Source organism: Strigops habroptila, chromosome 10 (assembly GCF_004027225.2).
Source record: "Strigops habroptila isolate Jane chromosome 10, bStrHab1.2.pri, whole genome shotgun sequence".
Taxonomy (NCBI): domain Eukaryota; kingdom Metazoa; phylum Chordata; class Aves; order Psittaciformes; family Psittacidae; genus Strigops; species Strigops habroptila.
The window spans coordinates 30,194,018-30,221,935 of NC_046359.1; the positions used below are offsets into that span (position 1 = coordinate 30,194,018).

The 27,918-nt window shown below is 46.0% G+C and overlaps 1 protein-coding gene and 1 long non-coding RNA gene across 2 annotated transcripts in view; one reads left to right on the forward strand and one right to left on the reverse strand.

Moving 5' to 3' along the window:
* Positions 1-222: 222 nt before the first annotated feature.
* On the reverse strand, positions 223-1,255 carry LOC115613611. Its single transcript, XR_003993452.1, has 2 exons — positions 1,080-1,255; positions 223-585 (listed from the first exon to the last, which is right to left on the reverse strand). It is a non-coding gene; the product is annotated as an uncharacterized LOC115613611 (long non-coding RNA).
* ABHD12 (abhydrolase domain containing 12, lysophospholipase) overlaps positions 1,200-27,918 on the forward strand; it is a 29,846-nt gene continuing 3,127 nt past the window's right edge. The window contains exons 1-10 of the mRNA XM_030499278.1: positions 1,200-1,465; positions 15,167-15,291; positions 16,224-16,329; positions 18,732-18,851; positions 21,755-21,785; positions 23,727-23,772; positions 24,881-25,010; positions 26,397-26,434; positions 26,628-26,707; positions 27,440-27,522. Of these exons, the coding sequence (XP_030355138.1) occupies positions 1,317-1,465; positions 15,167-15,291; positions 16,224-16,329; positions 18,732-18,851; positions 21,755-21,785; positions 23,727-23,772; positions 24,881-25,010; positions 26,397-26,434; positions 26,628-26,707; positions 27,440-27,522 (908 nt within the window). The 5' untranslated portion in view covers positions 1,200-1,316. The remainder of the gene's footprint in view (positions 1,466-15,166; positions 15,292-16,223; positions 16,330-18,731; positions 18,852-21,754; positions 21,786-23,726; positions 23,773-24,880; positions 25,011-26,396; positions 26,435-26,627; positions 26,708-27,439; positions 27,523-27,918) is intronic.

Genomic DNA, 27,918 nt, shown 5'->3' on the forward strand with positions numbered 1-27,918 from the left:
ACACATCAGCACATTACACAGTACCTTCTGCTAGCTGGTCAGAACTGCTGAGATGATTGAGGCTTTTAACAACTGCTTCCTTCTATTTGGCCACTGCTTTGTTCCTGGGGTAATCCATTCATGTATTTTTTTCTTGAATCTCATGTTCCATCAGCAGTAAGTCAGAAGAAATGGATGTCAGCCAGTTGAGACCCCTTGTCCAAAGAGCCATTTGCCAGGAGCTGCTTCACTTTTTCACTGTGCAGGGACGCAGAACATACCCCAACGGATCAACCCAGCAGTGGGAGACAGAACACGCGAGCGTGGCAGCTTTCTGCAGTGCGTTGCTGTCCTGCTCCCGATGGTACAGACAGGAGCTATTGCTGATACTGGTGGGGATGGTTTATTTTTATGTGCCATGGCTTGTTTCCAGTGCAGGCTCCCCACACTGCCGGGGGAGCTCCGCAGCCATCAGCCCTGCCTGCGTGTCTGTCGAGATCAGCAGAGGAGGGTGTGCTTTCCAAAGAGCACCTCCCCAGAAGGCTACAGATCAAATGGTTGGGGGCGATCACATCCAAAACTCTGACTTCTGCTTCAGAGAAAGTACTGGAAGACAAAAGAGTGGACGGTGATGATCTCTGACTGTTCAGGGACCAAGGCTGTGATTATCCAAGTCCTGTCCTCATTGCTCAGTCTAACGGTCAGGGCTTTGCCCCCCTCCACATCCCTGTATTGGCTGTGCCCTATTTCCATGCTCACAGACATGCTGTAGCCCCGGGCAGGGTCTCAGTCCCTCAGGCCCACGCAGACCAAGTTCTTTCCTTCCAACTGCCCTGTTTTCCCGCTAGCTCTTCACACAGAAGCAGTTTAATGACGCCAGGCTACCCCCTCCTCCCTCTGCCCTTGCTGTCCACTGGGGTGCCAACACTTCCAGTCACCACAGGTTCCTATGCCAGCAGCGGGGACATCTTCCAGGTGCCTGCACTAGACCGCACCCCGGTGCCCCGCACACCCTGACGCGCCGCGGGGCCCCCCGCCCCTCGCCGGCAGGGTCACGGCCCCACCACAGCGCCCAGGTCGGGCGCCGCGCCGCCCCTCACCGGCGCGTCGAGGCCGCGACAAGATGGCGGCGGGCGCTGCTGCCCGCAGTAAAGATGGGCCCGCGCTCCCGCCGGAAGTGCCGGCGAGCGGCGCCGCCGCCGCGAGTCCGCTCTGGAGGCGGGGATTGGCCGGGGGCGCCGCCGTGCTGTGGCGTGGCGCCGTGCGGCGCGAGCGCGGCGCCGCTGCTGCTGCTCTGGCTGTGCCCGGCGCCCCGGGCCGCCGCCGCCGCCCCGGCTATGAGGAAGCGCAACGAGTCGGTTACGGTGGAGCATGAGCGCGCCGCCGCTGCCGCGCCCGCGCCGCTCGACAAGGGCTGCAGCCTGAGGCACAGCCTGCGCCTGCCCGCCGCTGCCGACGACACGGGCATGAAGCGACCGCTGGGCAGGTGAGCGCCCGTCCGTGCGCCGGGCTTTGTTATCCCTGAGGGGCTGGAGAGACCCCGCCCGCCACCGGCCCTGCGGCCGCAGCGCCCGCTCCGCAGCGGGGAGCACCGGGCAGCTCCTCAGCCTGGCGGCGGGGGAAGCGGGGCTGTTTGCGAGGAGGAGGAAGGGGCCTTTCCCCGCCCCGCAGCACCGCGGCGGCCGAAGAGCCCCCAGGGCAGGTAGATCTCTGGGAATCGAGGATGTTTCCCACCTCGGTTGCACTTCCCTGGCTTCCGTGCGCCGGGTGAGCAGGTGCCGTCCCCTCGTATGCTTCCGAGTTCTCGGTCAAACAGCGTAATTAGGGGATGGGGTGGTAGCGGTCCTGCTGACCCGGGTCTGGCCGGCAAAGGCTGGAGGGGTTTGATTTTCAGACCTGAGCGTGGCTCCATCCAGCCCCCTTCGCTACCGGCAGGCGTTTGCCTGAAATGAACGGCTAGCACAGACCTGTCTCCATCAGGGAGTGTATGTGGATGAGCTGGGGCCTGCAGGTAGGATGTCTTTGTTTATGTTTTTAAGAAGCTGGTGCCTGTCAGTGTCATGTCTCCTACAAATGAATCAGATTTAGCATCTCCTTCCTATAGATGAATCAGATTTAGGTGTTGGTAGAAAATTAGATGTGTGGTTCTATTGAAAACAGTTTATCTATGGCTTTTGCTGGCAGTGTTAACATTTTAAATACGTACTTATGTACATATTTGTGCTGGGAAGATGTTTATGTTCCTTTATAAAAACAAATCTGTAGCAATAGGAGATGCCTGTAAGATGAGACCTTCTTCACGCAGGATTTCAAGGGGATGTCGTACACACTGAAGATGTCTCACAGTTGCAGAGGGCTAGGGAAGAAAAGATGTGACCTTTTAGTTCCACCTCCACCAGTGTAATGCTTTTCTTTGCCTGCGTTTCATAGGTGTGAGGAATATTGAATGATGAAAGAGCTGTGTGGTTTGGGTAGCTAAATTGCTGTGCTTCAGGAAAACAGCAGCCCATTTAGAAGGAAAAAGTGCCCATCAGTGGATTTCTAGAAAATGAGCCAATGTGGCTGTTTCTCTGATAAACTTTCTGTTCGTTTTTCTGTTCTCATAGACAAAATGAACATTTGAAATTAACTTTTTCCTGTTCATTACGTGAATTTTTGTCACGTTCAAAGGCAGAGGCTTAAAATGTTCTTTCTTTTTATTGGGTAATAGCTATTCAATTTGGTGCCCTGGAGGTAATCCTTTGGGATGTTGTCAGCGCTCTCTTCGGGTTACAACAGGCTTTTGGTACTTGGAAATGGCGCTAGGCTCATCTCTCCATTTCGCTGTGCAATGGATCAGGCTCTGTCAGTGCTCTGCTTTTGGAACACTTAACAATTCAGCACATTGGTTCCATTTGTCTGAGTGGATAATCTCTAAGATTGCTGGTAATCAAATGATAGCTCATTAACTTCTTAAATGTGATGAATGGCATTCAGGTACTTTTTACTGAAGTGGCACTACTCCTTCAGTGCTGGGCATTGAGCAAGCCCTAAAAGCACATAGCACAGGCTGTTGGCTTGCTCTGACAGGCAGGTACTTTGTGGAAATCAGATGTAGCACAACTATTAGACACAAAGCGAAGGTGAAGCTAAAAGCAGGGAAAGCACAGCCCATGTGTGGAAAGTTTTCTTGGCTTTATTTCTCCATATATGCCTTTAAAAATGGTCAGCAGGCAAATTTTCCTCACTCCTCACCACGGTGAGCCTTTGAAGCCTGTGTGCTTCAAAGTCCTAAGTGCTCTGGGCTTTCTTTGTGTGTGTCAGGTACTGTATTCCATGCAGCAGTGTTTCCCAAACTCTTGGTGTTATAGGAAAGCCTCATTTGTTTGAAACTCAGTTTCCCTTTTCCACATGTCCAGATTATTTATTTTATTTAAAAGAGAGTCCTGTAGATCATCTTGTGTGGTGTTGCTGGAATGGTGTATTCTTGTAACGGAGTAAAAGTGCAAAGTGGAGCAATCACTCACTTCTGTACTAATGTTGTTTTTTCTTCTCTGCTGTCCTGCGTTGTGTTCTCTGACTTTCTTATTGACTTCCAGTGGACCTCCTTGGGATTCCTCTCTTTGTGAGCCTGCAGACAGTGGCTTGCAGGCAGCACCCTCTGGTTATGTTTTCTCCAGGGTAACAAATACACTGCAGAAGTGTGAATCTGACTGTGCAGGAATGGGAGGTCCAGGCAGAAGAAGGTATGATGCCCAGAGATAAGGTTGTTGTCCAGAACAACCACCTTCAGTCGGGTCAGACAGCTTTCTAGCTCTATGTCCCTCCCACCTTTGGCAGCAGACAGCAGTGGATGTTTAAGGAAGAACAGGAGGAGGGTACATATACAGTGAACCTCCTTCGGTGGGTACAAGCTGCTGTAGAAGCTTCTACGTCCTCCTATTTTAATGTGCAAAGTCATGCTGTTATTGCAGCATTCCTTATACCACTGGAAATAAAAGAGGGTGGCGTTTTCAGTGTGTTACATCAGTTTAACTCCCCAGCTTGCAGAGACTGTACTGAGGTGAAAACTGTGCTGCAAGGTTGCTGGGACGGTGGAGATGGCATAATACCTGGAACTGGGGATTTGTACCACAGCAAACTGTTCTGAGCAGCGTGCTCATCGATGAAATAGTTAACATCAGCACTTACAGTGGCAGTGAATTCTGCGTTCAGGGCAAGCTGGGCTGTCTGCATTTCGCACTGCTGTTATTTAGTCTCTCTGCAGACTTGAGAAAACAGCACGTGTGTTTGACTTCGGTATGTGGGTTTCCATCTTTTGTTTGTAAATGGTACAAACCTCTGGTTAGAAAAGAAAACCGAGCCCACAGTGGCTTGAAGTGGCTGTGAGTTCTGCAGCCAAGGGCTGATCATGTGGCAGCTCCTGCAGGGCTCTTTCTGTTCACGTCCAGTTCCTGAGCAAAGCCTAAAGAGCACCATAACTGCAAAGCGATGATTGTAGAGGACAGGATTGACTTACCAGTGGGAGCAGCTTTACTCTTGCAGAATATTTTTGCATTTTTACTAGCACTGTGTTTGTCCTTCTGTTTTGGTTCAGTCATATCCTCACACTGTGCTCATTCATCCAGGAGCTGAAACTCACTCTGAAGAGGTGGCTATGCATTTGAACTGCTCTGTTACCAAACGTGTGTGTGTTCACATTTGTGTGACGGAGAGGGGTGTCTGCTAAACAAGATTTATGTGGCTTTGGCTGATGCATACTGTAGTCAGTGTGGCTTTTCTTAAGTGGTTTACAAACAGGCACAAATATTGCCGTTCTTCTTCCATAGGTAGTAGTAAATACAATGTGGTGGTTATCTAAGAACTTTACCAGTAGTTCTAAAAGTCTGTGAATGGTTTATTTTTTTAAAGGAATTGAAATACTTTGTCTGAAACTGTTAAACTATTTATTTGTCTGAAAATATTAAATGCAGTGATGTGGTGCTAAAGCAGCAGTGGGCAGCGCTTGGGTTTCCTGGTATGCATGTTTTGTGTGGATAGCCATTTTTCTAATGTTTGTGTCATGATGCATTTTTCAGGTGACAGTGTTTAAGTGCCAGGTGATTATAAAGATACCTTGTGTTTGGGTGCTTGCTCTGGCTCATTTTTGTGCCCAGTGGCTCTGATGTTCTGAGAAAGCGTGATTATATAGTTAATTCCACATGTGTCTGACTTCCTCTTTTTTTTTATGAATGGGAACTTGGTGGCTCTGTCTAAGTCCTGGTTTGTCCTATGCATTGTCAGCTATTTTGGCAGCTTATGGCCAAGTGAGTGTCTCTGAATTGCTCCCAGGTTACCAGATTGGAGTTTTGGTCTCTGCATCATCCTGCCCATTTGTTCAGCCTTTCCAGCTGTTACAATTTTCTTTCCTTGTGCTCATCTTATCCTCGTCTTCCTCAAAGACTTAAAATTCATTTGGCAAAAATAGCAAGACTCCCTGCAATGTGGGGAGTTATGAGTTTTATTCAGTTCTGTGCCTCAATGTGTTACTGTTAAACCTATATTTTTTCACTGTGTTTTTCACTGGCTTTGTTTTTTTGTGTTAAACAGGCCTGGTTTACTCTCCAGCATATCTCGAGACTTCTGGCGTTCTTCTGCAGGCCTGTGTGTATGATCTAGGTTTTGGTTTTTTTGCTGGGATCCCACTTTCCCATGAGCCTCTCTGGGTTTTCTGTAGTAGAGCACAGTATTTTGCTGCTGCATCTGCACTATATCATCCTGCAGTCTCTCAGTCTCTGAGCAGTTTTCTCAAGTGCCCCTGTTTCTCATGGAGAACTGTGCTTGTGCAGGCTTGCTTCAGGCTGAAGGCAGTTTGCCCTCTACATGCACTGAGTTTTGTGTGGGTCTCCTCGAACTGCTTATCTCATTGCGGTGCCATACTTTTGACCCTATGCGTGCCCCTGGGTTCAGTTGCTCTGCTTTGATGGCTTACACCTGAATTAATAGTTATTAATTGCTATTACTTTGTAATTTGTATCAAGTCCTTTTCTGCTTAGGAGCTGTGCGAGTTGCAGACCTCTGCTTGTTTCATACCCAAACATCCCAGTATATGGGTGGTTTTGGGTAACTCCTAGGACTTTCTAGTCACCTCTGTAGTGAAGATGTCTGGGGAGACCAAGGTCTTCTCAGTGTTGTGACAATCTTTTCTGTCCTTTCTTCTTGACCGGCCTCTACCAGTTCCTATGGGCATGCCAGTGAGCATGGTCCTGGGCTGGGTTGTCAGCCAGTGTGATGCTGCACTATAGGAGGACCAGCTAAACTGAGCTTCTAACATCAGCACAAGTCCCAGGTTCCCATATGCACTTTTCTCTCTGTTATTTTTTCCTCCCCATGACTATTTGCAGCCTGCTTTCACTTACTCGGACCATCACTGGTCTGCTTAAAACAAGGTACATTTTGAGGATGACTTGCTTTTATGCTATAAATGGCATGTCGTTGCTGAGCCAGGAATCTAGTTCTCTGCAAATGCAGGCACAGGTCATCACAGTGAGTCTGTAGGTTTTCTCTAGGATACAATATATACGTATTTCTTTTTAGTGAAAACAACATTGTAGTGTTTTCATTAACATCATTAACGTTAACTTTCCTGAATCCACTACTGTGGCATGCAGGAGGACTGGTATACCCAAGCAGGTCTGCTGTAGATGAAGATTCCTGCCTGCGGAGTCCAGTTGCCTTTGAACGGCACCATGATGTCCTCTTAGGAGGCTACAGCTAAGTTATTTTATCCTTCCAGGCCTGAAGGCAGGTCACATTATTTTGGTAATCATGCCAGGGCATGACTTTAGTCAGTAGGCTTCTACAGCAATTCTCTTACAAAACCCTGGGTTTTGGAAACTCGTTGGGTAGCTGCACTGTGTCATGCTGGTGGTGTTGGAGTAGTGGACAGCTTCTGACATCCAGAGTGAGTGAGTGTAAGCAAGGGGGATTCATTAGGACTGTAATGTGGGAGCACTCTTTCAATGTAGCTGTGCCAGAATCAGTACCACAAGAAGATTAAAAAGGAAGTACTCCTGATGTATTGAAAGTAACAGGAGACCTAGGAGACTTTAAAATCATAAGCCTGAGGTGGAGTCTGTGCAATTTTAATGGTGAGAGTTAAATTGCAATTCAGTGAAAGAAGATTTAGAAACTAAATATGTATATATATGTACTAATGAAAATAGATCTGTCCTATCTTAAGAAGTCTTAGCATGAAATGTGACAGGTTTGTCAAGGTTACAGCCTGGTTGATGGATGCATCAGTGGTAGAATTGTTTCTACAAAGTACTTGACTTTGTGCTGCAGCTTATTGGAAGGACTTGCATTACTGATGGAGAGCATGTTATCTGCATTGAAAACTGTCTCAGGGGAGAGAGAAAAAACTGGGGAGTTGTCTTGGGATTGATGTTTGGGCTCAAGGATGTGTAATTTTGTATATTGTATATCTCCCATCCCGATGACGAGGCAATTGCTGTTGGTAAAACTGGGAGGAGGAGGAGGAGGGGTTGCTGAGAGCTGATGAACAGGGCAGCTGGTGAAATAGCAAAAAGCTCACCAGAACACAGGTTAAATGTAGCTGCAGTGGGGCAGGATGGTGGGAGAGAGCATGGGGTGGGAACTGAGGCAGAAACTGAAGTTGTTCTGTTGTAGGTGATCACTCTGCAAGCAGTTTTGTATCTTTCCACCCAGGCCTGGCACCAGTACCGCCTGTCCAGTGGGGCTTTGGCCTGGGCTTTGCCCTTTTGCCTTGCTAGCATGCAGCTCTCAAAGCAGTAAGCGTTGATAAAACTGCAACACTGAGCTTCAGAGATCTGCCTCTTCCTTGTTGAAAGCAGTTTCAATTTGCAGGCAGAATCTCCTAATTTTAGGCTCTATTAAGTGCCTTGATCATTTAAAGTATGCCTGAGCTAGCAGGAAGGATGTCTGTGTTTACTTTCCAAATCAAAGTGTTTGTTTAACCCAGATTTATTTCAACATTGTAACTCTTACTCAGTCGCAGAGCAATAAGAAAGGATTGTTGGACTAGGCAATTAACTTTTAAAGTACAAACACTCGAGAGTATTTGGGCTAAGCCCCACAGCTGCCTTCTCTGTGTTCAAAACAATCTGTCAACCACAGAAAGGGAGTTCTAGAAGCCAAACTAAGAGCGTGAAGACCCCAGGCATTGAAGTTGTCTTCTGAATCTAGCAAATAGCTGAAGCAAAACCTGCCGGTGGAGGACGTACAGGATTGAGTAGTGCAAGTAGTTCAGTCTTTGTGGATTTTATTTTTAAAATAGAAAATCCTCCCACTGATACATATCTTTTTTTGTACCTGCCATGTCTGAATGGATGCTTAGTGGATTTAAGCACAGATAACTGAATATAGAATTCCTCTGTTAATGTCTCTTAAGCCTAGAGTTTTTTCTCTCATATCTCTTGGGAAGAGATAACAGTATTCTTTGGTTACCTCCTGCTTGTGTTTTAGATGGGGTGATGTGTGAATAGCAAGGACCAATGTTCCTTCTCAGCCTCCAAAAAGAACCAATGGGTAGGCCAAAATGTGGGCCATTCATTTATAGTATCCTGCTTGTACATCAGGTACAGGATGAAGAAGGGTAGCTAAGATTTCGGATGTTCTTCCCTGTAGGATCTGTGCTGTTGTTCTGAACGGGAATGGTTCTATTAAAATCAGATTTGTACCCACTGAAAGTGGGGGTTAATTTCTCTTGCAAAAGAGGTTGGTGTTGACTAATAAGTGAAATGAGGTTGTGCGGAGCCTCGTGTCTCTCCTTACTAAAGGTGTGCAGTATAAAGGACTGTGTGTGGTATAGCTGAAAAAAGAAACCTCTTGAAGAGTACTTTTCCGTGGGACATATGCAAGTGCAGAGCAGAGCACAGTAAGTGCATTTACCCTGTTTGAAGGCTGATTTGCTTTCCACTGGCAGTAAAGCTTCCCCTGGGGTGACTTTCTGATACAGAGAAGCCAACACAATTGAGGGTGATGTAACTGGAGCTTTGAAGTCAGGGCTTCCAGGTTGCAGGATCCTTGCTTGTGGAAGAAAGTGTGTGCAAGATGTTTAAGAATAGATTTTTAGACTTCTTGACGTTCCCAGAAAGGGAAAAGCCTGGCTATGTTTTCTCCCCTAAAACAGCCCTATTTCTCTTCTTGTAAAGTTCTGATTGGTTTCAGAGCAGCTTTAGGAAGCAGGAGTAAAGGTGACAGTGTCGGCTTTATACTGCTGAGCATGAAGACTGTGGATTGGACACAATCAGGGGGAATATGCCATTCTCTTGTCCTTGCAAATCCAGCAGAAATGCGATGAATAACCTTTTCATTCGGTTTCTGCTAGCTTTGTGCTGTCTCTGGTAAAGCTTTCTTCTGACTGCCAGAGCAGGGACCCCATTTCACATTAAATTTTGGGGCAGGCTGATGTACGGGGCTGCAAAATCTTTCATTTCCATGCAGTTAAGTAGAAACTCCAACACCTGCGTCTCACCTTTTCTGAGTATGTGTTTTCTGGCTTGGTTCCTCAGAGTTCTGTAGTGTTAGCAAAGGCTCTGGATTTAATTGTCATTGATTTTTCAAGCCTTTGTCCTTTTGGAGCTGTTTCCTCAACAAGATGATAGCTAAAAGCTGGAATCCCTGAATAAAGCACAGATGAAAGCAGGAATGGATTAATCTTCCTGTCTGGATGCAAAATAACCCCCTGCTCAAGGTATGTCAGGGGCTGACAGGGATTCTGTATCTGTTCATACATCCATTCTTTAGCCACGGCTGTTGCTTTATGGCCATGCGCTGTTTGTTAAGCCTCTCTTTTTAAACAGGTCACAATTACAGAGGGCACTGTGACTGCCAGCTCAATGTAACCATGCTCAGCTGACAGTATATGTAATGTTTTGGCATTGTTGAATGTTCTTGTTTGCTTGCATGCCTCTAACAGGGAACTGTTGGTTCATTGTAATCAACGGGTATTACTAAGGATGTGTTCTGCATCTAAAAGGTGGCAGTATCGCTGCTAACACAAAAGCAGGTTTTTCTCTTCAGGCTTCCCAAGGAGGAATGGCTTCTGATCTCTGCTAGCAAAAGCAAAGCTGCTTCAGTTGGACAAATATAAGACAACCATCTTCATGCATTGAAAGGAAAAAGGTCTCCAATACACAGATGAGACTTTTGCTCAGGTGGCTTAAAAGACACCAGAGCCACAGAGCCTGAGTGATGATTCTCAAACCCTGTGGCTTGTGGCTGTCTCCCAAAAACTGTTGTGTAAAAAGATTTTCTGTTCACGCAGTTGTGCAGCTTCGAAATGTCGGCCTGTTCACATAGGGATGAAGTCTGAACCTATGGATTCCTGCTGTTGCTGCAAGGTTAACACACGCATGCAAGTCTGGTGGATTTACAGCATGTTAACAGGTTTTAAGTGGTGCTGGGGAGCTGGCGTGCCTGTGCTGCATGCTTTTTCAGTTATGGTATGCATTCAGCAGACAAGTGGCTTTATGTTAAGTGGCACTTAGGATCAGTGGTGGAGTATTACACGTCTAAATGAGTTGTGCTCTTGAACCTTTGCTTGTGCACCCCAACGTTCCTCCTCGTGAAGGAGAGTGTGGTGCAGAGAAATGAGCTGTACTGCTTCAATAAAAATCCCCTTCAGCTGGGCTCAAGCTCCCGTTTTGCACTACGGTGCAGTTAAAGTCTTTATGTGCTTATGGTTTGGGGTTTTTCCCCCTCTTTTTGCAGACAGCTTTCCCTTCCCCAGTTTGTGGACTAGGGAAAGGGCTGTGCCTGTAATAGAAACCAGCTGTCAGCTGTGAAATGAGTGAAAAACTTAAGAACTCAGTCAACACAGAGGAGGGAGTGCACCACAGTAGTATCTCAATGCCAGACTTGACTGAAATGCAGCGTGGGTGACTTCAGCTTTGATTAGTGTCAGCAGCATTGCTCAGGCAGCTCTGGAGGAAGTGTATTCATAGAGTTTAAACAAGTGGTTCATACTGGGAAGGTTCTGGTGCAAACTAACCAGCTGATGCAGAGCAGTCATTCAAGGCAAGTCAACAACCTTAAAACCCTAATCCCCAAGGCTGTTTTCCTGTTCCAAAAGTCAGTTGTTCAATTGCCTTAGGGAATAATTATTAATTGTTTGCTACATACTTAAAATAACAGACGCATCTGCTCCTTTCTTCTTGTTACACCTTCCAGGGGTAGTCAGCTTAGGTGCTGGTTGTGGAGAGGCTAAGGCATGACACTTGGAAGGGATGGGGTGTTTGAGAGGGAAAAGCTAGATGTAGCTCCCATGTCCTGTGCTGCGGGGTGTGTAAATGCTTGTGTGAGCCTTTCCCTACCTTCCTTCATTTGCTCTGCGTTTTAGAAACATGTTTCATTGCCAAAGGCCCATACATTACCTGCAGGCTGCTCCATTATTTCTGCTCATTAATGTTCTTTTTTCCCTGCTGTGTTCTGAGTCCGTGCAGGACCCTCCCTGACATTTCATGGCTATCAACTGCCTGCTCAGCAGTGCCCTCCTCTTCCCCTTACCCCGAGTGCTGATGCTGCGTTTCCCCCTCTTGCTGCACGAGGGTCTTGATTCTTGCAGGTCCTACCCAAGATCTTTCCTATTCCACAAGCTGAAATGGGCTTAAGAAGATCTCAATAGCTGGAGCTTGCTGGCCCCTTCTGGAAAACCCAATTGATCAAGATGCTGTCCTTTACTTTGCAGTTCTATCTCTTGGAGGGACAGACCTCAGTTTCTGTACATGACAGGCTAGATGGCTTCCTTCTTGCTATTTATTGTTTTAAGTTAATGTTTAATTACTTGACGATATTAATCAGGAGGAGGCAAAGAAACAGTCCAAGTGAGAGGCTGAGCTGCAAGAGGGGAGCTATGTAATGAGATGCTGGACTGGGGGAATTTGGGAGCTTAAAGTTTCGAACCTCATCTCCATTCAGGTAGTTGGAAAAGCACAGCCTGGAGCTCTTACTCCAGCCAAAAGGAGGTGCCCTGTAGACAACAACTTGTTTTGGGCTGAAATGGGTAAGGGAGCCTCAAGGGAGAGCTTGGGAAATAGACAGTTTGGAATGAAGGGAAGGAAAGGACATTGCTAAGGCTGGGGCATCCTACATTCCCCCTAAATCCTACATCCCTGGCAGTGTTCAAGGCCAGGTTGGACACAGGGGCTTGGAGCAACCTGCTCTAGTGGAAGGTGTCCCTGCCCGTGGCAGGGGGTTGGAACTGGATGAGCTTTAAGGTCCCTTCCAGCCCAAAGCAGTCTGTGAATGTGTGTAAGGCAGCAATTGTACAGTCTCTGTAAGCTGATGCCACTGCCAAAAGAGAAAGTCCTGGAGGCTCGTTCTTTGGACAGGCATTTCTGCTACTAGTGCTCAACCATATCTACAGCATGATCAGTTTGAAAAGCTAATTCCTGATGTATTTGCATGTATTTGCTCTGATGCAGATACAGGTGCAGGTTCTTCCTACAATGAACTTTCCTTTGTGGCCACATTAACATTTGCCACCTTCAGGCTGTCTAGCTATGGAAGTGAATGGGAAGTGGGATAAACTGCAGGGTCTACCCATGGAAGTGCTGGTTAGCATATAGACAAAATACTGGGGTGCTGTTTGCTGACACACAGCGCTTCTCTGGAGCTGTGTGTGCAGCTTTCACTGTCCTCCTGTGGTACTGCTATGAACAGAGCTATAAGCTAGTGCTTATGACAGCTTTCTGCTGTGCTTTAGAAATACCACATACTACTCGGGCGGGGGGGGAAGGAAGACAGCATTTTTTCTATAATTGCAGCAAAGAAAAGAATAAGTTTCAGTAGCTGGCAGTGCTTTTTTTGTGGTTAGAACAGCTTGACTGTCCTGCCAAATGGCACCTCAAAAGGTTCTGTGGGTGTACTGACATCTCTTTGTCAGTGTTGGGTTTTGAGCCTTGGTTGGGACACCTTCACTCCCCATCACTGTTGGTGCTGTGTCTGTTCAGAAGATGAGCTGTCACATATTCTGCAGAACCTGAAGGTGGAGCCTGCATGTTTGAAAACTTCCTCAAAACCCCTCAGCTTGCCTTGCTTTTCTGTCTTAGTTTTGAATGAAAACCTATAGGCTTTAAATTAGTTGCCTTTCACTGCTTTATTAAGCCCATTATTCATGTTAATTTGTCTTTTAATTAAAAGAGAAATGGTAGAACACCCCAAATGTTTGCTCCTGGGTACAGACTTAGTAGGCTGGTGGGAACTATGGAGTGGATCTTTTCCTGGGCTGGGTCTCTGCCAGTGAAGGCTTGAATGCCTTGCTCCATCCTCGCTTCTTAAGGGCAGTATTTAAAGAGTTTTAGTATTTTATTCTCTCACTTTCTCATTGGTGGTAATAGAACTGGTTAGTAGCTGAGCTGGATTTTGAGATTTGGATAGCTTTTTCTGTCTCTGCCTACTGGGTAAATCTTTACCCAGTAGGGTAAAGGTCTTTGATGAATTTTAGTCCATGTAGCTCAGCTCTGCATTGCCAAAGGGACATTCGTGAAGCACGGTCTGTTGTACCTTGCTGGGGGTTGGTGGGAGGAATTAAGCAGACAACTGTTTTAGGCAGTGTGTCCTTTGTAGGAGGAGGGAATGGACTTGGGTGATCTCTTGGGATCTCTTATAGCCTCTTTACTGTACGTGTACCTATGACATGACTAAAAAAGTCCCTGATTTCAGATGCTTTTCTTAAGTCGAATAATGAATGTTTTGGATACTGCAGTGACAGAAGCCATAGGACCAGGTATGAATTTGCCTGTTGCATCTTCTGTACCTTCAATGGCATATAATGGAAATTTACTTTGCACTAATTGACTGACACTTCCTGGTAATAGATCTAACATCTCTTACTGTTAATGCTTGGTTTTATGTGCAGATGGATTTGTACTTGAATTATAGAGGCTGTCAAAGGACAAACAGAACAAATCCCCCATCCCTGGCAGTGTTCAAGGCCAGGTTGGACACAGGGGTTTGGAGCAACCTGCTCTAGTGGAAGGTGTCCCTGCCCGTGGCAGGGGGTTGGAACTGGATGAGCTTTAAGGTCCCTTCCAACCCAAACCGTTCTGTGATTCCGTGATTCAGTGTGTCAGCTCCTAAAATTGCCAAATGGGAGATGAGTAATTTTATGCCTTGGAAAACCTGATCTCTGCTTTCAGCTGCCGGCAGTTCCAGATACCGAGAGCTGGTTGCTCCTTCACCTGCAATGTTGTTCCTGCTCGAGGCTGCTTGCTGGAAAGCAAAGGGAGTTGTGTTGCCTGCAGGATTTGCATGCACTTTAGTTCTTGATTGCAATGATACTTGAGGGCCTCAGTGTTTCTGCCCATAAAATGGGTAACTATAATCAAGTAGACTAAAAATAGTCAACTAGATCATTAGAAGTACACCTTTATGTGTATGTAAATGCATATATATACACATGTGGATGTGTATATGGTAATTATTCTTAGGCAATAAAGTATTTTGAGAAAAATTGAGAAAATATAACTAGCTGCTGTGTGATCCTTCCCTTTGTGTGTGTGTGTGTGGTGTTGGTTTGGGGGTTTTTTGGTAGTTTACTCTTCCTGATTAGAATACTTAGGAGAAAATAGAAAAAATGTTGGTACGATTGTTCTAAACTCAGTCTGGACTCAGAGAATGATGATGCAGATAAAAAGTCTCATAATGTCTTGTAACTTAGATTCACTTTTCATGGTGTTGAGAGGTGTGAACCCTTTTAGCTGGACAAGGCAGAATGTTTGCTCCAGCCTGTACATGGGATCACTTGTGATTTTATCAGTCTCATTACACATAGTTCCTCAAAATATGTTAAAATCCAACTAAACAAAGTCTTGCTGATAGTGGTTTAGATGGGAAGGGCAGTCTGGCTTCTTTTTGGAGTCAAACATGTGATACGCATTTCTAGAGATCCTGAAATACCTTAATCAGCAGAACAAAAAGCTCTCGTTACAGAGTGGTTTAAAATGTAATCAGTGGGGAGTTTCTGTTCCCTTTTCCTAAGCTGTGTATAATCAGCTGACAGTTTGGGTACTTCTGCTTCTCTCAGCTGATGCTACATAAACAAAACTAACTTTAAACAGTTTCAAGAGTCAATGACCAGGTTTTCAAATATGCCGAGCACACAGATCCTTGTGAAAATTGCTTTGTGAAATTCCTGCTGTATTCAGCTCTTTCTCTTTTCCTTTCTTCTTCTTTTACACAGGCGATATGGATTATGGTTCCGACTGCGGAAGTTAATAATCTGGCTGCTGGGAATGTACATTGCCATTCCATTTCTAGTAAAACTCTGCCCTGCTATTCAGGCAAAGCTGGTCTTCCTAAACTTTGGTAAGTGACTCAGTCTGTTGGGATGGGTGAGGGGTGAAAGGGAGGAGTGTCTTTATCTTTCATCTGTCTGCCTTCACTTTCACCCTGCATGTCTACAGCTTGTGAAGGATATGAGCATTCACAGGTTGTAAGTTCTCCAAACTATGGTTTGGAAAGCATTCTCTGTGGCCCTAAGGGTCTTTGTAGTATGTCTTTATATAAACACAGTGACCAAACTGAAGCCAATTCTCAGCAGAAGGGATTCCTCCAGGAAAACTGTGCAATATGTTGAATGCATTTTTCTGAAGAGTTCAACAAAGTTGCTTGAATACATAGCAAGCAAGTGAAGTGAAATCCAGTGAATTGTTTCCCAGGCAGTGACTCTTTACCCAAAAGCACTTTAGGAGAATATTCTGGTTGGAGCAGAAGAGGCCTGTTCATGCAGTCAGACAATGTTTTCCTTGTGCCTGTTTAGCCTTTGCATTTGGTCACGCTGTCAGTACAGTGGGTCTAGTGAGCTGGCTCATCACCCACGGAGGCCTCAGCATCCACAGGATGTGTTCATTTGTTCAGCTGGAGAAGAGAAGGCTCTGGGGAGACCTTGTAACAGTCTTCCAATACCTAAAGGGGCCAAAAAGAAATCTGGAGAGGGGCTTTTGACAAGGGCCTGTAGGGACAGGACAAGGGGGAATGGCTTTAACCTGACAGAGGGGAGATTTAGATGAGACATCAGGAAGAAGTTCTTCCCTGTGAGGGTGCTGAGGCCCTGGCACAGGTTGCCCAGAGGAGCTGTGGCTGCCCCATCCCTGCCAGTGTTCAAGGCCAGGCTGGACGGGGCTTGGAGCAACCTGCTCTAGTGGAAGGTGTTCCTGCCCGTGGCAGGGGGTTGGGACTGGATGATCTTCAAGTTCCCTTCCAACTCAAACCATTCTAATTCTTTCTTTGTATTTCAGTGAGGGTCCCATATTTCATTGACTTGAAAAGACCACAGGATCAAGGTTTAAACCACACCTGTAACTACTACCTGCAGCCAGAGGAGGATGTAACCATTGGAGTCTGGTAAGGAAGCCTGTTCTGTGCAGTATATGCTGTGCATCTTTATCCTCCTTTTTGTTCTCAGTATTGCTTACCCAGTATTGTTGCTGTGCTTGTGACAGCCATCGCCTGCTCTGGTTTGTGGACATTTGTGTTTTCCTCTGCCAAGTGACTGAGTTGATGTTGAAAAGTGTGCAGGTCTTTGGAACTCGCCTGAGAGATCAGTAATGCATGAAGCACAATTGGACACCCTGTGCATACAGAGAGATATCATAATTTGGAATCATAAAGGCTACAGGTCTGCATTGCTACAAAGATCATGCCTTCCTATCAGATGAGACCCAAGGAGTTAGAAGTTTTGTCATTCAACTGCTGCTCATATTTTGTTTTGCAAAAATAGATGTGGGGGAAGATAGGAAAACAGGTTTTAAGTGTTCAGAGTAGGAGGAAGACTATTCTGTGTATAAAACATATGTAGGGTTTGGAGAGTGGGTGAGAATGGAACACACAGTTTACTTTCTTAACAAAACAAGTGACAGTGTTAGACATCACTTGTCATTCTTTCCTCATGAAGAAAGTTTTCTGTTTCCAGGCAAGGGCAGTTCATTTTACCTCCTGGTTACCCAGCATCAGCTCAGATGACTGGTTCTCTGTCTGAAAACGTCTGCTTTCAGTACTTCCCATATTATTACATCAGCTTAAACCAGCTTCTGCATCTGTTTCTCATGATTGCTATCTGCTGTGTCTCAATGCCAGAAGTTTCAAAGCCACAGAGGAGTTCCTCCTAGCTTTGAAGAAAAAGAGGTGCCAGCAATTTGCATATATATGCAAAAGCAGGAAACACCTGAAATAGGGCTAGACACCATATTAGGTGTGGAGGAAGGGGGCTGTTCCTTCGTACAGGCAGTGAGGTTGGATCTCTAAGCTGCAGGATTTGGTGTTTTCAGTTACGTGTTACTTGTATATGCCCACTAGTGCAGTAGAGATCTCCTCTTCACTTGAGGGTATATGACCTTTTGAATGGGACAGTGATATCCTGCTTCATAAAGATGGTTCTTTCCCTGTAAGTGGATTTTGGTGAAAGACATGTTCAGAAGCTGGAAGTTCAGGTTTTGCAGGCAAGGTAGGCTGATAAATAATGGTTTGTAGCTTCACCTGGACAATTAGAATTCTACCTGCTAAGCTGCTGAATAAGTGTAGATTCCAGTCTTGAGGGTTTTGTTTCCCTTACAAGTGTACTGTGTATCTTTGCTAAAAAAGAACTTCCAGCTTGTGGTGGCAATTCAGAGTCTATATCATTTGACTAGATACTTATGAGAGAGGTTTTCAGGAAACTTTGGAGCCTTAGTTTAATGCCGGTGTAAGGTCTTGTGTTCAGTATGCTTCTGAAACTAAGTCCTCAGCCTGCTTTGTTCATAGGCTTCCTGAAGTCTTGAGGCAGAACAGTTGGAGAAGTTGAGTCCTACAGTTAATGGGGCTTTTTTCCTACTCAAGAACTCCATGTCTGATGCCTGCATGCATGAGAGTAGACTTCTTCCATTGTTTCTCCCTGTGTTGGTTTGTCCTCTGAGCTTTACATCTAGGAGGAAGGTGTGGTAGATGGAGTTCGTCTTCCGAGGAGAAAGGCATGTGAGTGCTTCAGTTACTTCTGACAGCTGTAAGCTAGCCCCCTTCTCAACAATTTGAGATGGCTGTGGACATGTACACACCTTCAGTGTTTGTCTTCTACTTACTCAGTTTAAATCCCTACCTTCTCTTTGGTCTGTCATCTATTTTTCCATTCCACCAATGCTGAATTCTTGCTAACAGGCTGCCCAGCTATATTATCTGCAGAACAACAGCCATGAGTTAAAAATTCCTGGCTCTTCTAGATTGTACCTTTTCCAGCTGAAATGTTTTACCTTCAAGAATCTGGTGTCTGAAAACAAAATACACGATCTTCTCATCAGACTCTGAGCTCCTCTTTTTCCTCAGGTTTCCTCAGGGTCAGGTATGCCTCTTACTGAACACTCTTTCCAAAGCCAGCTGGCTTAGATTATGGTGAACATCTGCTGGCCTAGCTGGCCATCTTGTTTGTGGTGCATAAGTATGTTAATTGAAGAAATTAAATGTCATAAAAGCTGAGGAACTGAGATGATTTCTCCAGAACAGTGGCAAGTTCAGTAATTGTGCTTTGGGTTTGCCTGTGAAGTTTGATGCCTTGCACAGCCCTGAGTTTTGAAGCCAACCATGATGGGAGGTGGAAATGTAGAAATAACCCTGGGCGCTGCCTTTTAAATCTGGCCCTGTGTCTGCTACTCATGACAGTTCTGTGAAGAGCATGTGTGTGGGGTGTAATCCTGAGGTAATGAGTTGATCAGAAGAACTCAGCATTCAAATGGCGGGTACTGAGTGTCTGACAATGTATGTTTTCCTACTGTCTACAGGCACACGGTCCCTGCAGCACTATGGAAGAATGCCCGAGGAAAGGACCAATTGTGGTTTGAAGATGCTTTGGGATCCAGCCATCCTGTAATCCTCTACTTGCATGGGAATGCGGGAACAAGGTGAGGCATAAAAAGTGATGCCTTTGTTTCATGCTGTGTTTTCCTGGCTTGCCGCAGCTTTGATATATTGATAAGAAGGATGGAGACAAACTTTTTAGTAGGGCCTGTAATGACAGGACAAGGAGTATTGGTGTCAAAGAGGGTAGATTTAGACTAGATAAATGGAAGAAAGCTTCTTATGAGGGTGATGAAACACTGGCGCAGGTTGTCCAGAGAGGTGGTAGATGCCCCATCCCTGGCAGTGTTCAAGGCCAGGTTGGATGGGGCTCAGAGCAACCTGGTCTAGTTGAAAATGTCCCTGCTTATTGCAGGGGTTGGACTAGATGACCTTTAAAGGTCCCTTCCAACCCAAACTATTCTATGATTGAAACCAAAATAAACTCTAAAAGCAGGTTGGTGCTGCTCCTTTCTTTTAAAAGGAAAGCATGTTTTAAGAAATGATGCCTCTGCATTTGTTGAATGTGGGAATAGATTTCTCGCAGCTATTGGAGATACCTGATATTGTAGTCTACCTTGTGTCTTCTGCCAGGAGGCTGTGACGCTTACTAGATAGGTAGGGAGAATTAGTTCCTTTCAGTATAGTGGTCTCTGAATCAAGACATGGGATAGCATTAGTGCTTCTGTATATGTGATTTACATGCAGTAAATAAACTTCCCAGTTCCTTTTGTGAGCTTCTTTTGGTAGTTAACACATTCTAAGGAAGCAAAATCAGAAAGAAAGAGGAAGGTAATATGCTTGGTTTGGTAATGGTCTTGTTTCATTATTGCATATATGCAGGATGTTTGTCTGGAACAGGAGCATTTCTAGAACTTGTAATTTTGTAGTTGATCATGTGTATCAGCTAGAGAAGTAGGTGGGTTCTCTGTACTTTGTTGCTGGATCCTTAGAAAACATTAGCGCATTAGAAACTTCTTGGTTGTTTCTCAGAATCATGTTCTTACTCCCACATCTCTGCATGATACAGTGCTTTAGTTCATTTATTAGAATGTGGTCTTTTTCCTTGCTAATATCAGCTCCTTTCTGAGGTTGGAGTGCCAGTGCATGATCTTCTGAAGCTGATGTCTGCTCGTAGATATGCTGCAAGAGCAGAAGCATTGCAGAAATACACGTTCCATGATACAAAGCAAAGAAACCGTTTCAACTGTGCTGGTAGCGAAGATTCACTAGCTTTTACATTGCAGGAACATTGCCCTTTTTCACCTAAACTCTTGCTTTAGCAGTGCTCTTCTTTAGTATGAGGGCATGGCGTAGAAAATGCATGCTGTGAGCCAGGAAATGCACGAGCAGATGGGTTCTTGAAAACTGACCCTGTCTTAAAGGTTTAATCAAATCGTTGCATTGTTTTTCTAATACTGCTTTGCTTGTTTTCTTGCCTTTATTTGGTGTAGCAAATGATACTAATGGAAGCTATTCTGCAGCTTAATGGTGGTAATCTGGGACCAGTATCTCTGTTGTGTGCATATTGATTAGATTTACTTCTTGCTTCTCCAAGTGCTGTTGGGATAAAGTCCTGAGCTATGGATCGATGACATATTTCGCATTTCACTGTGTGTATTGGGGAAGCTGGAGATGTATTGCCTTTGCCATTTCAGCTTTTATGTATATTGCTGTATGTTTCTCCACTGCATGTTCAGTCTCTTGTCAAAGGGCTGCTCTGCTGATGCAGGCTGCATTAACCATAAGTAAAAGACACTGACTTGGCTTTTTGCTTTGCCTGAGTTTGTGAACACTTCCAGGGACGGTGACTCCAGCACTGCCCTGGGCAGCCTGTTCCAATGCCTGACTGCCCTCTCAGTGAACAAATTGTTCCCAATATCCAGTCTAAACCTCCCCTAGCGCAGCTTGAGGCTGTTCCCTCTTGTCCTGTCCCTTGTTCCTCGGGAGCAGAGACCAGCCCCCTTCTGGCTCCATCCTCCTGTCAGGCAGTTGTAGAGAGCGATAAGGTCCCCCCTGAGCCTTCTCTTCTCCAGACTAAACCCCCCCCAGGTCCCTCAGCCGTTCCTCATCACACTTGTGCTCCAGGACCTGCACCAGCTCCGTTGCCCTTCTCTGGACTCGCTCCAGCACCTCAATGTCTCTCTTGTAGTGAGGGGAGATGTCAGAGATGTCAAGGGTGACTTTTTAAGCAAGTGTATCTTCTTCAGCCTTACATGATTCAGAAGTACTTACAAGCAACCCCTTGTGGTTTTGGCTGCATTAGGTATTTTGTAGAACAGTTGGAGCTGGCAGCTTTTGGCTGGCAAGTGCATGTATTCTTACAGGCACGACTGGGAAGTGGCATTTTGGTTTAGAGACTGCACTGGCCAAAACAAAAAACCTCAAAACAAGACCAAAAATATTAAAGGAGATTCTTTCCCTGGGTTTGCGGTGTTCAACTCTGGTTTCCTCTGCTCAGTCTTTTGCACATGTCCTTTCTGTCCCTGTGCTTGGAGCCAGGTGAGAAAATCCCAGGGCCAGCAGGTTGGGTTAACGTGGTGAGTCCTGCAGAGAGCATCACACCTTAGGGAGCAGCAGTTACTGGTGGTAGGAGCAAGGGTCTGCAAAGCCAACAGGGTCAGGCTGCTTTGGATGTCTTACAGGAAGGGGCAGGTAAGAGGCTGGGTTGGAAAGTTCATGTTTACCAGCTGAGAGAAGAGATCTGTAGGGAGAAGCGGGCTTCAAAACCATGTCCTGCATAGATAGATCAGCAAAGCCATGGTGTCTCCTTGACATCTGTGGCAAAGCAGTTCTGGTATTTCTTAGGTTTGGCATGTTTATGTTAACCTGGAAGCCTGTGGTGTTTGGGGAAGTCTGTTTCTGGAGGCTTAAATGTTCACATGTGGCTTTGTTTATTTGTTTGTTTGTTTGTTTGTTTTGTGGGACCTTTGATTCTCCTCTTCTCTTCACGAATTGCTGATGCCAGAGGAGGGGATCACCGTGTGGAGCTTTACAAGGTAAGTGCCTGCACGTGTTGTCCAAGCAGTTGCATTAACACCTCAGATGTGTGTAGATATGTCAAGACTGCTCATTACAGCTCATCCCCAACAGGCAGATAGCTTGGGGCTCTGGGTCTCCTCTAAGTATGAAGCATGTATGGGAAGAGGGGTCTGTAAGCCAGGAGCATATTGCCATATTAAAAGATATTTGAAAGCTCTTTTACTTGCTGTTGTTAACTGTCAGCTCCAGCTGAGCTAACCAGGTCCTTTGCCAGGAATACTTTCACAAGAGTACAAGACAGGTTAACTGTCAACAGGTTTCTTTGAATGGCTTGGAAAAGGTGACATTGTATGTGATATCTTAGCAGTAAAATCACCTTGGGAAGTTGAAAAACAAACTTTGCAAGAAGGAGCTTTGTGTTCTGCATGTCCAGTCAGGGGGTCCAGTGCGTAAGTGAACATACAAAAAATGGTACACAGTGATTCTGGTAGAAACAGCTGTTCTGCAGCACCTCAGTTGTTAATTAATACTTTACCTAATTATTCTGTTGTTGTTCTGTAGGTTGCAGTGGTATTCTGTCCTGTGGTGGTGTATACACGTAACCACATCTCTCTCTAATGGTGGAATAGTTATTTCAAGAGAGTGTTGAAGAAACAGTAACTTGGGAGTGCAGATCCCAGAGTGGAAAAAATACATATCTAATACCTGTGGTGTAAAGGGCCTTTGCCCTGGCGGTGCACACAGTATGGACCTTGTCCCCTCCAAGGGAACCCCGTTGAAGGATTTAGAGCCAAGGAAAGAGACACAGGAGTTGCTTGAAGAGACCTGAATAGCAAAAAGCAAAGGGACTTTGAAGCTATTGCCGTTGCATCTGCTAATATAAATTCCAAATAACTGTTAGTGGGAAAATGGTATTAAAAGAGGGGTGGTGGAGTAGCATGACCCCATGGATAGTGCCAAGAAATGACACAACCAAGTACAGCAAGGGTGAGCATGAGGGTAACATGGAAACACAGACCAGTGAGGAGAAAGAAACATCCAGTGCATGTCTGAAATGTGTGAAAAGGAGCCCTGGGTGGATCCCAGAGGGAATCCATCACCACCACAGTCCTCCTAGCAAAGGAGCTGAATTGCCAGCTTACCTGAACACCCCTCCTTTCTGTTGTCCTCCTTTTCTCTTTGTACTGCACTCATGTGATCTGGCCTAGTAACAGTCGTTGTTCAGGCTGTGAAGATTTCAATTACACCAGAAATAAAGTGATGAGATGATTTCCGCCTAGTACCGAGATCGCTTTGTTTCAATCATGTATCACACACAGGCCACGAAAGCAACATTTTGATCTTTTTGTGACCTTGTGTTGATTTTTATCTCTCGCAGAGCTGTTGGGTTCATGCTGCACAATGCTAGTTTGGAATGGTAGCAACTGTTTTTAACAAGGCATTTTCTCTGAGCAAGTTCATCTAATATTTTCTTGCTTTTAACAGATTTAGTTAGTATTAACACTGGCTGTAACATACATCTTCATGACAGATCAGTTGCCTGTTTTGGATGTATATATTTAAGCCTTCTGAAACCTGACATGGGCTCCTCTGTGTTACGTTAACATTTATGCCAGTTTGAATAACATAAATGAAGCAGTTGTTCCACTGGAAAACCTGGAAGTGTTTGTAGAGGAACCAGTCATGGGATATCTCTGGATCTTAAGGGCAAAGCTGTTTAAGGGAGAATCAACATTTAAGCCTGATATGAGGTCCAGGAAATGAATGGAGTAAACCCAGTGGGCTGAGATGATTCATATTTAAAAAGCTCTGTGCCTGCTCCACAGAAAAGCTGTTAAATTGTTGCTTTACCACGTCAGGCTGATAATGTTGTAAATTGAGATCCCTGCACTGAGGCAAGAGCTCAGCTGCTGTGCAAGTCTCTGTGATGGGTTTCTTCATGTCTCTCTGCCCTCCAGGTTCTCAGCTCCCTCGGGTACCATGTGGTCACGTTTGATTATCGAGGTATGTGGGTTTCTTTTATTATGGGACAATTCTAGATGTCTCTTTCTGTAGAAGCAACAGAGAATTTGCTCCTTTTTTGTTGCTCTTAGGGGAGCTGTTTTATAAACACTCCATGCCAGCTGATCAGTTGTGGTTATTGCTTCTTGTTTTCCTAATGGGTTTCCAAAGAACTTCCAGAAATTTCTTTCCAGTGCCTTCCTGTGTAGCACCACTTCCTGATATCCAGCTTGGTGGACTCTGGCTCCTATCTGTCCTCATGCATTGATTTGGGAGCTGAGGAGCAGAGGGTGACCAGGCACATTTGCTGTCACAGCATCCAGTTAAGGCATCCACCCAGGTGCATATCTGGAAACTAGTAAACTTGCCTAGATGTAGTCTTTAAGATATGAGCTAATTGACTTTCCTGAGGTCCCACAGGGAATTGAACTTGCACTTAAAAGCTAATAGGTGAGATAAGACATGGAGTAAATGATTCACTAGCAGTTGGTAACTCCGTAGCAGGAGCCATGGCGGTTCTGCAGCCCTGTGCCACCACAGTCAAGCTTCTGCTGCTCTTTTTTCCCTTCTTAAAGCAATGGCTGCAGCGTAATGCCACTGGAGATACAGAAAAGAAATTAATCCATTGCATTTTAATCAAGAAGGCATCTGGGAGAGGTTTATTTGTAGGAGCTTGCCCTGTTTTTCAGTCCTGCTGGCAGCTGCTTCTCTGGCTGCTTATTAGGTATCTGAAGGGATGTGAGCTGCTTGCTGCTTAGTATAAGATGTGTAGACATGCGGCAGTAGTGATAGAGCCAAACGAGTCAGGAGGGTGGAAAATTGCTTGAGGTCATTAATCGAACAGCATGGACAAACTGATGTTGCAGCAGCTCTGTGAAACGTGCTTGGGTTTTGACCCTAAGTATCCAGTTCTTGTGGTGTTAGTGACTCCACTTACGTACTGGTTACACGCATGCCAAAGAAGCTGTGGTTTGGGAGCAAGACTGTTGCAGATGGGTAGGTGCAAGAACTCAGTGTGGCAGTGTTTGAGATCCAGCTCTTGGCTTTGTTGTTGCTGCCTGGCTTTGCTGGCCCCTTTGTGTGGCTCTCAGAGGGACTGTTTGTGTTTCAGGCTGGGGCGATTCAATAGGCAGCCCGTCAGAGAGGGGCATGACCTATGACGCCCTTCACGTCTTCGACTGGATCAAAGCAAGAAGTGGAGACAACCCTGTCTATATATGGGGGCACTCCTTGGGCACAGGGTAAGCATCTCATCTCAGAGGGACTTAGCAGCTTCTGGAGAACATTGATCTTGGGTGGAGGCTGGCTTGGCTTGGGGGTCTTTGGCATTGCTGCTGCAGAGTAGCCTCTCCTTTGCACTCTACAGTGTGAGAAGGGCCACAATGAATGACTGTGCAGGAATTCATCTGGAACCTTTGTTGCCCAGGGGGTTACACTGGGAAAAAAAGACACTTGGAATAATAGAATGCAGATCGACCAGGGGGAGAGAAAGTGGGACTGCACTGATCTCTTCCTGTGGGGAATCTAGGCTAGATGTCCTTCAGAGCAGAACATCAGGCTTCTCTGATACTCTTATCTCACATCAGCTGCACGTGCACATGACTTACCCTTATAAAATGTTTTCCACGTTTATGTGGTCATGCCTGGCACAGGGAAGTTCAAAGTGTCAAGTGTCTTTGCCTGCATGTTTTTAACTCCCTTTTCTCCATTGCTGCCTGGAGGTGGGTTGTGTTCAGCAGGCAACATGTGTTCTTACCTCCCTGATTTGCAGAGGAGCTTAGGGCTTACACAAGAATTCCTTCTGAGTTGAGCTGTGTGCCCATTAAACTGCTGGAGACGACAGAAGCTTGCCCTGCTGTCCACCACATGTGTGGCTGGGGCAGGGAGGTGTTTCAAAGATAGTGCCTTTTCATTGCTGTGATACTGTACACTGCTTTGTTTGAGAAGGCAAAAGCTTTCCCTTTGGCTCTTGCCACGTTCAGGATCCCTTTTGCATCACACTGTGCTGGTGACATTTCCCAGTGCAGTGAAATCTGAGTGGCCTGGGACTGTGGTCCCCAGCTGAGCTCCCTGGTGACCGTAGCCAGTCTGGAGCCTGAGCATTTTGAAATATGCTGTGCCTGCAGGATTCAACCACTTTGGAAATATCCCTGTCCCATTACGGACATGCATGGGGGAGGCTTGCTCCTTTCTTCCTTGGCTATGGGAACTCCTTGCAGTGTCACCCTGGGACTCTGCACTCCAGCATGGAACTCCAGCATGTTCCACTCCTGTGTGGAACACAGCCCCCTTCTGCCCCTTCCCCTCTCTCTTGCTTAGCCCTTGTGGTCTGGGGAGGAAGGGCTGTCACACAGCAGCAGATACGCTGGGAGCTGAGAGCCACCTTCAGGGAGGTCCTCCTGAGTGCCTGCATGGTGTGCTGCTCCTTGGACTTGTTCATGTACCTAACTGCAGGCACCTGATGCTCGTGGAGACAGTTGGGTGTGGGAGCCCTTTGGGAACCCCAGACAGCGTGAGTGAGTGATGTTAAGGCAGTTGAGTTGTACCTCTGCCACCTGCTACCACTGGAGCCTGGTGCTTTGCAGAGGGACTACACCACAGTAACTGTTCGTTGTTGTTCTCTCCAGGGTTGCAACAAACCTAGTGAGGCGCCTCTGCGAGAGAGGTAAGTCTGGGGAGGGGGGGATGCTCTTCCCACCAGCCTGGATCCTGCTAGTGTCCCAGGCTTCCACACACGTTTGTGCTGTGACAAGGCTGTCTGTGGCACACCGTGGTGGCAGGGGCTTTCACAAGGCAGATTCTGACCTTGCTGTCTGACTGCACACCTGCATTTCAGCACGTTGCCTTTGGCTTTTCAGAAACACCCCCAGATGCCCTGATCCTGGAATCTCCTTTCACCAACATACGGGAGGAGGCACGAAGTCATCCCTTTTCTGTGGCAAGTACACAGCAGCTCTCACTAGTAGCATGTAATTATATGCTTAGAAATTAATCTTCAGAAGTGAAGAGTAATTCAGAAGATCAATAACTGCACAGCTTGTGGGGCAGCAATGATATTTATAAGCATCAGGGGTAAAGAGCTGCACTTAAGGCAGCTCCTGGCAGCACTAGTGCAATAAGCAGTACCAAAGCCATGTGTGGGGCATGCTTCAAGAAAACAAACTGGGATCAGAAAGGGCAATAAATGTAGGGAGAGGAGGATGGACTCTGCTCTCAGCAGTGGACAGCCTGTTCTTGTAGCTTCTCTGTTGCAGGAAGCTGTTTTGTGGCCTGTGAGCATAGTGATGGCAAAGCTGGGCTTCTCTTAGTCCCCATCTATGTGGCCCCTTGCCCCTCGTGTGGGTTCCCTGCTGAGTTCACTCTCATGTGGCCATCTCTTCCAGCTGGCATGGGCTGCGCTTTGGTGAGGTGCCCTGGGATAAAGCTCTCTCCCAGGAAGACTGTTGTTGGCAGCAGCATGATACCTGGAGACCTTGACCATACAAGAGAGCTTGCTCCTGAGCAGGCTGCTAAGATGGGCCTGAAACAGGAAAAATAATGCTGGTGGAAACATGGATCATGTTACTGCTGTTTGTGTAACTGTCCTGCTGGTGGAAACATGGACCATGTTACTGCTGTTTGTGTAACTGTCCTGCTGGTGCCTGCCACTAATGCATGTTTTTCCTCTCAGATATACAGATACTTCCCTGGGTTTGACTGGTTCTTCCTTGACCCCATCACAACAAGTGGAATTAAATTTGCAAACGATGAGAAGTGAGTCCTGTCTCTGCTGGGGTTTGGCTGGTGCTGCAGGGAGCTGTGGCAAGCATCAGGGGGCATAGACATCAGCCTGCACTCTCTGCTTTTTGATTTGCTATTTGTTATTGTTGAAGCATTATACTTGCTGAAGGATTTCAGTTCCTCTTGCAGCCCTGAGTGCAACACAGTTTTGTACTGTAGGGCTCTTTCCTTTTTAATTGTTCTTAATAAGGACAGATGCAGCAGAGAGTACTCGGGGATATGCTGATTTGGGCCATGTGATTTATGCTTTTCAAGTGTATGTTACATTGGGACATTGAAGGTTTGGGGAGGTTTCTCTGCTGTGTATTTGTATAAGTCCCCCTGTGTGTAATAGCATTGTCTTTCTTCACTGAGCATTTCGTTCAAAAG